Source organism: Eptatretus burgeri, chromosome 9, assembly GCF_056783735.1.
Source record: "Eptatretus burgeri isolate ZD-2024b chromosome 9, Ebu_testis_v1, whole genome shotgun sequence".
Taxonomy (NCBI): Eukaryota; Metazoa; Chordata; class Myxini; order Myxiniformes; family Myxinidae; genus Eptatretus; species Eptatretus burgeri.
Window position 1 is genome coordinate 72,081,168 of NC_140969.1, and position 12,590 is coordinate 72,093,757.

At 41.3% G+C, this 12,590-nt stretch overlaps 1 protein-coding gene across 1 annotated transcript in view; it reads left to right on the plus strand.

Moving 5' to 3' along the window:
- Positions 1–7,537, plus strand: part of LOC147020341 (guanine nucleotide-binding protein G(i) subunit alpha-1-like) — a 141,213-nt gene extending 133,676 nt beyond the window's left edge. The window contains exons 6-8 of the mRNA XM_085895652.1: positions 6,080–6,209; positions 6,959–7,112; positions 7,341–7,537. Of these exons, the coding sequence (XP_085751778.1) occupies positions 6,080–6,209; positions 6,959–7,112; positions 7,341–7,531 (475 nt within the window). The 3' untranslated portion in view covers positions 7,532–7,537. The remainder of the gene's footprint in view (positions 1–6,079; positions 6,210–6,958; positions 7,113–7,340) is intronic.
- The last annotated feature ends 5,053 nt before the right edge of the window (positions 7,538–12,590 follow it).

Sequence of the window (12,590 nt, forward strand, 5' to 3'; positions counted from 1 at the left end):
TGATGGAACGGAATGGCTTTTTATCGGAAGCTAGGGCCATTACAACACAAACAACAACAACAACAACAACAACAACAACATCATCAACAATCCTGTGAAAAAGAAAATACATGTTGACAGCAACAACAACAATCCCATGGCATTGTGGCTTCTAATGGCATTCTGACAGGCGGCACTTCGTCATCTCGCATGGAAAATGCTTTGAAAAAATATCCACTTCCAACCGGGGCGAACGGAATAAAAGTAGGTCATGGGTAATTTAATTATATTTAAGTAAGAGTGGAAAGATGTGGTGGACACGTTTTGAAGGTAGATGATATGTGCGATGGATTACCGGGGAAGGGAAGCGACACGAGGGACTGCATCACTGTGTGGACCCCAATATGTCATTTTAGCGAGAACTTTGATTCGGTAATAAACAAAATCCTCAAAATGATGGCAATATACATTGTTCCAAATAAAGGATAAATGGCACTCATCGTCGGATTAAAGTTTATGCCTTGAGGAGCCTTCTTGGTTCATTTCCTGGAATGGCCACACAATTCAGGCCTTGCCGTCATTGCATTGCCAGTATAGTGAGAGATGAAAGACGGGAAACTCACGAGTAATCTTATAACGTTCGATCGAGATTTCAAATAGGTGTATTATGGAGACCGATTACCTTTTCAGATCAGTGGAATCACGTGACCATGCTTTGGATTTGAGTCTGTTGTTTATCGATAGTATGCGTTCAATTAAATTTTCTGAAAAGTACTCGTGGGGTCAAATTAAAATTGCTGTCTCCACAATGGGTGTCCAACCTGAATCCGACAATTTTATCTCAAATCAAACCTCAGAATTAAAATTGGGTATTTGAGAGAATTATTGGAGGATGACTTTTTCGCTCGGGTGCACCAAAGTGGGAAATTACCGGAAGTCCGAAACGATTGGAGTTGTTTGACATATGTGTGCGGGACGTTCACTCACGGTTCAAATCTCCTAAGAAACGACATTGACACCGTGTTTTTAATCTCCAGAAGGCAATGCAGAGCACTAATGTGAGCGATGCTGTCGGCGAAGACACGATTCATGATAATTATCAGACTTTAACAGGATTAGATTGTAATATTGTACAAAAATATAATGCGTTCACTTTGCCTCTTTAGCAGCATGACTGTCAGCCTTTCTAATTTTCCTTCTTCCATCCTTATTCCTATTTTGCCTTGAAAAAAAAATCTACTGACCTCCTGGACCCTCCAACTTGCCCCTCTCTTCTCCTCACACCAACTGTCAAGATCTGCTATTGTGAAGGCATGTCAGATATGTTGCTTTATCTGCTTCTCAGTGTCATTGTCTGTCCTTTGCTCTTGCACACATGTCCAAAAAAACTCCAGGTACTCCAGACTTTAACGTCCACAATTACAGAGGTGTCAGCGGAACTCACGTCTTCCATCCGAAGGATCGCTTGCTTCAAGATGGAGAACTCCCTGCTGGCACAACATAGACTCTGCTACATGCCTTCATTTGGTAGAGTGCTCCCCTCTGAATTTCCGGTCATGGGGCTTGCTCACCTGTGGAGTTAAATTTGACAAAGAAACTTCCACCCTAGTACAGTGCCAGCAGGGAGTTTCGACATCTCGAAGCATGTCATCCTTCGGATGGAAGACGTGTGAGGCCAGCTGACCCCTCTTCATTTGTGGATGTTGAAGATCTCAGAGTATCTTTCACAAAGAACAGGCCATTGTGTGCCGGTGTCCTGGCAGAATTACCCACCCAGTGATTAAAATCGGTTTTTTCAATTTAATTGTCGGGTTGTCATGGATGTTAAGTTGCATTTAGTTAATAAAGTTAGGAATTATTCGGTGAGTGAGTTGATGGATTAAACTTAAATTAATTTAGGATATTGTCAGCGGTTTATCAATTATGAGCAAAATGGCTGTGATTATGAATTACCTGCACGTGAAGCGAATCGTGGGGTTAAGCAACTGGTTCATGTCCATCCGTCTGTCCGTGTGTCTGTCTGTCTTATCAGTTTATGATCGAGGAATAATTTAAATGGAAAGTTACATTTTGAACACGAGTCGGAACATGAATCGGAAGCCAAGTTTTCTGTTTAACATACTCTGGCTCTGAATTTGTCCTGATCACACTTGCGCAGAGAGGAGTGAATTTTTGTTTTTTACTCTATCTGCCTGCCTGGCAGTCAAACAAAACTGAAAGTCATTCCAAACAGGAAACTTACTCTTTTTAAGGACATCATAAAGGACACAAACAACAGGCACGGATAACTAATGTAACAAGTTAGATAAGGTGGTGTAATAAACACTGGGTAAAATGGCGGTAAACCCCAGAATTCATTTGTTTATATGCATTTAAACCTCTTTAAGCCTTTTATTTGAATTGAATTATATACTTGAACACTGTAGAACACAAATCGCCTTAATAATGCAAGAACCATAATTTATATCGATATATGGGATGAGAGAGGGTTCAGTAGTGGGGTGAAGAAGAGGCCGCCAATATGGCTACGTACGATGCCGAATGACGCTGCATTCTATGGTGATCAATAGAGCCTCCATAACTGCGACTCAACGCCATATTGTTACAGTCTGTAAGGGTGGTGTATAAGACTGCTTCAGTAGCGCTAAACTTTCGGATTAAAAAAAAAAAAGATCTTTAAAATTGTCATTTTATTAAAATTGAAGTACAGTGAAACCATTGCGTGCATGGGGTATCATGTTCGATGAACTCTCTAGTTCCTTTTGTATGTATTTCCAAATATTCAATCAACTGAAAAGTTTTCTTCAAGGATACAGGCCTACCTTGAATTCTTTTTCCTCAATAAGAAATGCTCTTTGATGAACATTTTATAGTTTTGGCTACAGATTGGCCTTCATAGGAAAGGAGGTGGGGGAGGGGGGGTTCTCTTAATACTGTGTTTTTTCGAGGTGAAATATTATGTCGCTACTCGTAAATTTTTTTTATTATTTTACGTCAACCGAGCTGGACATTTTCGGGGAAATTAGCCTTTTCAATCTGATCGACAGACTTCGGCTCTGTAATGCACACACTTCATTGACGGTCGTAATGATGCTGTGGATGCATTATGAAAACCGCGGTCAAACACCCCATTCAAGGAATCTGGCACTTTGGTATTAAGTGGTATACTTGAGGAAAGTAGGGCAGTTTGTGACGACGTGTGCAGCGATTTGTACATTCGTGCACCTTGCTTGCCCATGCACATCATGATGTCAGACTTGGAACGCCTCGGGAAGGATAAATCGCACTCCACGAGAAAGCCAGGACGACAGTTTATACTGTACCTGGGTCGATATGATCAAACCCAGGCTGGACAGCTCAAAGGTGAATGTGCATCCCTCTAGGCTATCCTGTCAGTCCTTGTATCATCGACGATGAATAAACGGATAGGTTAAATTCATGGGGTCTGGATGGAGCACAGGCATGGTGTGCTGATTGGCCTCCTGTGTCAAAACTTCCTCATAAAATGCTTCAGACTGAAAATATCGTAACTCACTGGTCCAGGTGGAAGGAGTCGAGAGGGAAATGAAACATAAATTGTTTTCTTGTGAATGATCATGTTTTTACACCGGGATTTGATTGGCTGATTAATTCAAAATGTTTACTTTCTCCAACCAGACAGTCAACACCTTAAGAATTGGTCTATATATATATATATATATATATATATATATATATATATATATATATATATATATATATATATATATATATATATATATATATATATATATATATATATAAAAATGCACAATCAAGACATGAGAGCAGTAATTGTTTCGGGTCATTAAAATGTGCCAATGTGCACAATCACTGGTTTCTCGGCCCCACGTGTATATTTACTTTTCATGTGGAATATTTATTAACCTCCGCCATCTTCGAAGATGGATGGAGGTTACTGTTTTCACCCCTTTCTGTTTGTTTGTTTGTTTGTTTGTTTGTGAACAGTATTACGGAAAAACTCCTCGACGGATTTCGACGAAACTTGGTGGGGGGGTTAGGTATGGTCCAAGGATCATGCCATTAAATTTTGGACTTGGTCCCCCCCCCCAAAAAAAAATTGTTCGAGAATTTTTTTTTGCATTTCTGCATGTTTTAAGTGATTTCTAGCCCCCCCCAAAAAATTGTTACCCCCCCCAAAAAATAGAGAATTTTTTTTTTGCATTTCTACATGTTTTAAGTGATCTCCAGCCCCCCCAAATTGTTAGAGAAAATTTTTTTTTTTTTTGCATTTCTACATGTTTTGTGATTTCCAACCCCCCCCCCCCAAAAAAATTTTTTTTTTTGCATTTCTACATGTTTTAAGTGATCTCCAACCCCCCCCCCAAATTGTTAGAGAAAAATTTTTTTTGGCATTTCTACATGTTTTAAGTGATTTCCAACCCCCCCCCCAAAAAAAATTGTTACCCTCCCCCAAAAAAAATTTTTTTTTGCATTTCTACATGTTTTAAGTGAGTTCCAACCCCGCCCCCAAAAAAAAATTGTTACCCTCCCCAAAAAAAAAAATATTTTTTTTGCATTTCTACATGTTTTAAGTGATTTCCAACCCCCCCAAAAAAAAAATTGTTAGAGAAAAAATTTAGAGAAAAAATAATTTTTTTTTCTGCATTTCCACATGTTTTAAGTGATCTCCAACCCTCCCCCCCCAAATTGTTAGAGAAATTTTTTTTTTTTGCATTTCTACATGTTTTAAGTGATTTCCAACCCCCCCCCAAAAAAATTGTTACCCTCCCAAAAAAAAAAAATTTTTTTGCATTTCTACATGTTTTAAGTGATTTCCAATCCCCCCCCCAAAATAATTGTTAGAGGATAAAAAAAATTTTTGCAACTTTTTTTTTCAACAAAATTTTGATTTCTTTTTTTTGCATCTCTACATGTTTTAAGTGATTTCCAACCCCCCCCCCCCAAAAAAAAATGTTGGAGAAAAGAACTATAACTGTCAGCATTGTTGACATCATATTTAATGAATAAGATATAAGGTTCACTTGAGTGACTCAGCAGTATTGGCGGGGGAGGTTTTGCACTCTCCCGAGTGCTCCCCCTCTAGTTCTGTTTTGTACGAAGTATAAAATAAATAACACAATTGGAAGATTTAAGTAGTTTCATCATTATTGCAAATTGCTCGACTTCAAGAGAACTACCAGCGCTGCAAATGCCCCTATTTCCTGGTATGCACAGTAGCTTGCACCACCCCCACCCTCCATGCCTCACCCACCTAAACCTCCACCTCTCACACCCCACATCTCACCCACTCCACCTCACTCACCTTACCCCCACATCTTCCCCACCTCACCCACCCCCACATGCCCCACCCTCACTTCTTCCCCCTGCCCCCCATTCAAAAGGTCAGGTGACACTGATTGCCACTTCACATTACTTCGATGGTGATTTGGTACCCCTCTTGGGATGTATCTCCAAGCAAGTCTGTTTTGAGTACAATTGAACCTTTACCCATTTCTTGTCGTGAGCTTGAGAATGTGCCTCTCACGGCTTTATCGTACCTCTTGCCTCCGAGTTCACACGTTACATCACATGATTAACCACATTTGCATATTCGGTCGTTTGATTGCCTGTCAGAAATCAACTTCACTTCCATTTTCAGATGATAAATGCAAATTCCAATTGGTCCAAATAAAGAATTGCCAGACATTATAGGTTCTAATAAATAATTTCCAGGCCTAATAGGTCCTAATAAAGTTGATAGATGCAATCGGTTCTCATTCTGTATTTTGATACTTTATTATGGTGTTATTAAATACTCTACGAAGTTGGACTCTAACTCAGACTCAAGACATCACAGCCTGAAGCCAGCTTATCAGGACTGGAATGCATCACCGATTACGAGTTTTGCTTGTTCACAAACATCAACAATTTCCTCCTCGGGTGCCTACCGATGTCTGATATAAATTTGTTTCCCATTGAACGATGGCTATGACGGTGGATGTTTCCATTTTATAAGATGCAAGTTTTGGTGAAGTGGAAATAATGGATTTAAAGAATAGACTCAATGCATTTTTAAATGTTGTCCCACTCTCCCAACTGCCCTGAATCCGACCCGCAGGATGTTCGACGTGGGTGGACAACGCTCCGAGCGCAAAAAGTGGATCCACTGTTTTGAGGGAGTCACAGCTATCATCTTCTGTGTGGCTCTCAGTGCATACGATCTTGTCTTAGCCGAGGATGAGGAGATGGTAAGACCTTAAATCGTTAGAAGCTCATTTTAGTATTGAGCTTCTTGCGGAGGACGTATGTGCCGTGCTGTATTGATGAAGGAAAGAGAAATAAATTGCTGAACCTCCAAGACTACCGAAGTAGCTTTTTGGGTGAAAGGTTACCAGAGGAAGTTACACAAAAGCAGTGCTTAGTGTTGTGTCGGAAATAATTTCAAATCGCTCTTTGTTATTGTCTGGAAGTCCTCAAATGTTGATGTGCAAAACAGGATGTTATTGGCAAATGTGAACAATAAGTTACAGTGGTCTTTGCAGGTGTGCGTGTGTGTCGTTGTTTTGTTATCTTCATATGCAGGTTTCAGAAGATGGAACGGAGCCCTCCTTGGTCTCAAAGTATCCACCTGTGTGTGTGTGTTTTTTTTTATCGCGCTTCCATATGGCAAACCGTGGGAAGTGAAATTTTTTTAACAACACCGTCTATTTAAAGAATGCTTCCACGATTATGAAAACCATGTACACGTTTTGGAATAGTAAAATCACCGATATTGTGCATTTTTTAACAGAAAGGGCCAAAAGTATGTGGGTAAAGGGAACTTGTAAGAGTTATGTGCACACCGTTAACGCCGCTTGTAAGAGTTTAACACCTTTTACGAGGTTTACCGTTGTGACCTCGATAACAGAAAGTATGCAGATGAATCCAGAACGTTGTCACACTTCCTCACAACTACCATTTATCATGTGTCCATTACTGTTGCTGCTCTTGCTCCTAGAACCGCATGCATGAGAGCATGAAACTCTTCGACTCTATTTGCAACAACAAGTGGTTCACAGAAACCTCCATCATCCTTTTCCTCAACAAGAAGGATTTGTTCGAGGAGAAGATCGAGCGAAGCCCCTTGACCATATGTTTTCCTGAGTACACAGGTATGTGAAAACCTTTTTCCTCGTCGTCCTCATTCCTCTTTTAAGCTTGACGACTCTTCAGCTCCATCCCTTGCTCTCGCACGTCGGCATTTCCGACGCCGTTACATCCTTTGCACCTGAACTTGTTTCAAGTGATGTTTTTTGTTCTTTTGTATTCCTTATTTCTGCGTTTTGCATGCGTTCATTCCTCATTCTCTGCTTTTTCTTTCACTTGCTTTGTTTTTTTAGGCCGCAACACGTACGACTGCGCATCGGTCTTTATCCGAACCCAGTTCGAGAACCTGAACAAGCGCAAGGACACCAAGGAGATCTACTCGCATTTCACGTGCGCTACCGACACCGAGAACGTGCAGTTTGTTTTTGATGCTGTCACTGATGTCATCATTAAGAACAATCTCAAGGACTGTGGCCTCTTCTGAGTGTCGGTGAGTGTGTGATTTGTTTGGTCTTGTAGTGTTCATTGTAGATCGTTTCCTGTGCCATCATGTGCCCTGGACTTCACCGACTGTTTGCCACACGCGACAATGATAGAAAACTCCATTTTGGCACGGTCGGTAAACCAGGAAAAATAATCCATCCACCGAATTGCACAATTGTCCAGGATTGTGCCCAATAGCCGAGGAGACTGCTTCGGCAGCACCAACGCTCTGCATAGGGTATGGTCCTGATGTTAGGTAGCACCAACGCTCTGCATGGAGTATGGTCCTGATGGATGGATGGATGGATCATCATCATAAGATGAGTGTACTATCAGCTGCATAGAGGAGGTTGGTCAGTCCCATGATGCTCTGCATGATCACAGGGCAAACGTTTTATGTATTGTTGACCATGCACAAAAAGAGTTTTCTTAAAATGATGTTTTTCTTTTAGCTACGACTACTTCTTTAATGGCACCAATTATTCCCACCTTCTTGTGGGGTCGGCCAGGGAACGTTTTTGGTTCAAATCTGTCACGAACAGCCTGACGTCGCCAGCCTGACGTTCAAGTGAAACTGCAGGTATTTGGAATTCATTCAGGGTGCCAGCAATAGCTTGCCTACTCTTAACAAGGGACACCGTGTGATCTCTAATGTCCACTAACTAATGCTGGCCGACAAGACGCCGGTTTAACACCCATCTGAAGGAGGGCACACACATTAATAAATCACCCTGCCTGTGAAATACCAGCATGGGAGTTTATAGCTAGGTCGAGATTGAGCCCTGGATAGCCACCTCGAGCCAATCCGGCTCAACTTAATATAGCATTTTAAAGCCTATGCAAATCATATAGCACTCAAGAATATGCAAAACCCTTGGCTCGACATTTTGTCGAGTGGAGAAGCATTCGTTTGGGAGTCTTCAGCCGCTGTTACTAAACCTTTAACTGATCTCGTGAAAAGCCAGATATGGGTGTTTCTTTTTGGGGCTTTTTACCCCTCAGCCCGAATTGGGCTGGAAAAGGGGTATTGTCGTCGCAGGCGTTGTCCGGGCGTCTGTCAACTTTTGGTTTCCGTCAATTTCGAGGAGAACGCCTTGTCCGATTAAATGCATTTTTGCAGGGTTTGTTGGGGTTCAGTAGAGGAAGGTTCCTTTTGAAAATGGGGGCGCTGCGATTTTCAATGTGGCCTCCATGGCAGCCATCTTGAAATTGGTTTCCGTCGATTTTGAGGAGAACGCCTCGTCCGATTAAATCCATTTTTCAGGGTGTGTTGGGGTTGAGTAGAGGAAGGTTCCTTTCGAAAATGGGTGCGCTGCGATTTTCAGTGTGGCCGCCACGGCAGTCGTCTTGAAATTGGTTTTCGTCAATTTTGAGAACGACTTGGCTTGTCCGAGTAAATCCATTTTTGCAGTGTGTGTTGGGGTTGAGTAGAGGAAGGTTCCTTTCGAAAATGGGCGCTGCGATTTTCAATGTGGCCTCCATGGCAGCCATCTTGAAATTGGTTTCCGTCGATTTCGAGTAGAATGCCTCGTCCGATTAAATCCATTTTTGCAGGGTATGTTGGGGTTGAGTAGAGGAAGGTTCCTTTCGAAAATGGGCATGCTGCGATTTTCAGTGTGGCCACCACGGCAGTCGTCTTGAAATTGGTTTTCGTCAATTTCGAGAACGGCTTGGCTTGTCCGAGTAAATCCATTTTTGCAGGGTATGTTGGGGTTGAGTAGAGGAAGGTTCCTTTCGAAAATGGGCGCGCTGCGATTTTCAATGTGGCCTCCATGGCAGCCATCTTGAAATTGGTTTCCGTCGATTTCGAGGAGAACGCCTTGTCTGATTAAATCCATTTTGCAGGGTATGTTGGGGTTGAGTAGAGGAAGGTTCCTTTCGAAAATGGGCGCGCTGCGATTTTCAATGTGGCCTCCATGGCAGCCATCTTGAAATTGGTTTCCGTCAATTTCGAGGAGAACGCCTTGTCCGATTAAATCCATTTTTGCAGGGTGTGTTGGGGTTGAGAAGAGGAAGGTTCCTTTCGAAAATGGGCGCGCTGCGATTTTCACTCGCCGCCACGGTAGCCATCTTGAAGTCTGATTGATTTTCGATATGACGTCCAACGTGCTCTAACTGACTGCATCATCGTGATATCACTGCTTCCTTTTACAATGCATGGACTGAGGGGTTACGCCCGCTTTGCGGAGCTATTTTTCATCGTTATTTTGAATACCTGCACATGTGTGACACCCTGTGCAGACAAAAGGTTGAACCATCCAATAATGAAAGTTATTCAACGTAAAAGGATTTTAATGAAGAACGAGGGTTTAGTATTTACTTGCATGCTACAAAAGGGATTTGAAAGCTTGTAAGTCCGCCATTTCCTTTGATAACTCTCCTCACGCGTCGTGTAAAGTCAGAAAGCACATTTGGTTGCATTTCCTCAAAAATGTTGATGCTCAGCTTTTTCATAAATATAAACCTTAAGTTCTTTTCAATTATGTGTGGTGTTGGTTGAGAAAATATATCTCATCGTTCACCAAGACACGATCGAGAAAAGTAACTGCAGACACGTCATGAGCCAGTGGCACGTGAGCAGCTTGAGGCTCCTCATCAATCCCATGGAGAGTATGAAGTTTGTAAGAATGCAGCTTCGCTTCTTTCAAAATACTGTACCGTACCAACATTTTCAGAGGTATTCCAAAAGTTCCAACAATCTTTACAATCGTCTCCTCCTCAATGTGAATTATTTTGGACCTGATGGTTACTTGGTGCAAATTGGGAGGCATATCAATGGCATCAACATTCATTTGCTAAATTTCGTCCTCGGTTTGCACCGAATCAAATCAACTGAACTACTCAACTTCAAAGTGGGTCTCTTCAAACCACACTGTAATTTTAAAGGACCTCTTTAGATTCGATGTGCTTATGATTCAATCATAGCCTCAGATACAATTCTAAGCTCTGCAAAAAATAAAAACGAGCAAAATCAGGTGTTATATGGTCTGTAGTTTGAATCTATAAAGGTTTATTAAAATCAGTGTCTTTGTTAAAGTTATTTTAAATATAATCTGTTCAGTCTTACGTGGGACAACCGGTATGTTTGCTAAGACTCTTGATGCTTTTATTTATTAATGAGCTAACATCCCACTGTTTGTGGTTAAAATCCAACTCGGCACGAGCAGTAGGGCCTGTTATGGGATTTAGATTTTAAAGCTTCTGGAAACCGAGTTCGTCTCAGGAGACAATTACTATTTTAATATCAGACTGTCTCGGTCGTGCAATGGTTCGAGCATCCTCTCTGAGTCTGGGAGATCGGCGGTTCAAACCCGACCCCGGCCGAGTCATACCAAGGACGAAAAATGGTACATGCTGCTTCCTTGCTTGATGCTCAGCATTTAGAAATAACAGAGCATGGACAGACAACCATAGGTTGGCAGCTGTTACACAGGCGAGATGGGCCGAATGACCTCCTCCTGTGCTGAAGCTCCTTGTAAGTGAACTCCTGTTGAAGATGTAAACACTCTTGTGATAGATGCCTGCGTCAAGCCAGTTCACCATGTATGTATTTCAAGGAAAATGACACCAGCTGATACAGTAGTGTTGTATAAACATATTACATATGCAGAAGTGTTAGAATTGGCCATTTATCTCCACCTCATTCACACATTACGGCCAATGTCATAACGTGCTTCATCCAAATACCATTCACATTTGGGACTCGATTCAGCCGAGGCAGCACCCGAGTGGGATAAAATGACTTGCCGTGAAACGTCTCCAAACACAAAGCACGAGTTTGATTTTCTTTCGTTTGCGATTTCATTTTTCAGATCTACTGCGATCTAGACACACCACACGTCTATTATTACCCTCGATGAAGGAAAGGGTATAGCATTTGGGTCTGCGTTTGTCTGCGCAGAAGTTTTGTGTTTTTCTCCGCAACCACTTGTTGGATTGAGACAAAATTTTTAGCCATTGGTGCGACTACTCATGTAGAATGCTTTAATGATAGTTATGATGTCATAGGTCACGTGGTGTGGCAGCCATGTTGAGAAAATGGAAAAACTTTGGACCTCTGTATCTCTGAATCCGCACCAAGGAAAAAATTGAAACTTGGCACACAGCAAGTACTCCTCATGGATGATGAGTGATTTTTTTATGATGTCATAATTGCACAAATATAACGCTACATCCGATCAGTACGAAAATTGTTGATTGTCATCTAGGTATAAAATGGTCCACCAAATTTTTTTGATTATGTCATTGGTCACATGATTCGGCAGCCATATCGTTGTTTTTTAGACCTTCAAAAATCTTCTTCTCTGAAATGGCTGAACAAATCGAGGCAAAACTTTAAAGATATGACCACCGATCCGTGAGTAACAAAAGGTTCACACATATGATGTCGTTGGTCACATGGTTTGGCAGCCATATTGGATTTACCCTAAAACATATAAAAAATCTTCTTCTCCAGAACAGCTGGACAGATCGAGGGGAAACTTCACAGAAATGTTCCCCATGGCATGCGTAAGCAAGGCTGTTAAGGAATAATTGATGTCACGTGGTTTGGCAGCCATATTGGATTTAAGAAAAACTATTAAATAATGTTATCTCTGGAATCGCTTAATCAATTGATGTGAAACTTCACAATTGTGATCGAGTAGTGATGGGGAATACATGTTTTAAATTTTGACTTGATCGGACACATGGTCTGGCAACCAGAATTATTTATTTTTTTTGATGTGGGTTTTAAAGAATATTTTCTTTTGAATAAGGTTCACTTGGCTGTGCCTGGATGTGTTTGAGGGTAGAGGAGGAGCAGCTGAAATGTGAATCCTTTCCAAGTTCCTCCTGGTGACTTCATCTTTGCTTTTTTCTTGTTAATATTCCTTCTGATAACTCCAATGTTGGAGTGAACCTATTTGGTCTTCTATTTGATTTGAATTTAATTTATTTTAATCCCATTCTAAATTCAAATGAATAATAATAAACGTCATGGATCAGGAACAGGTGTCCAATCAAAGCGGGGTTGTAACAAAGCCAGAATCAAACCCGGTCATCACTGCCAACAGTTATAA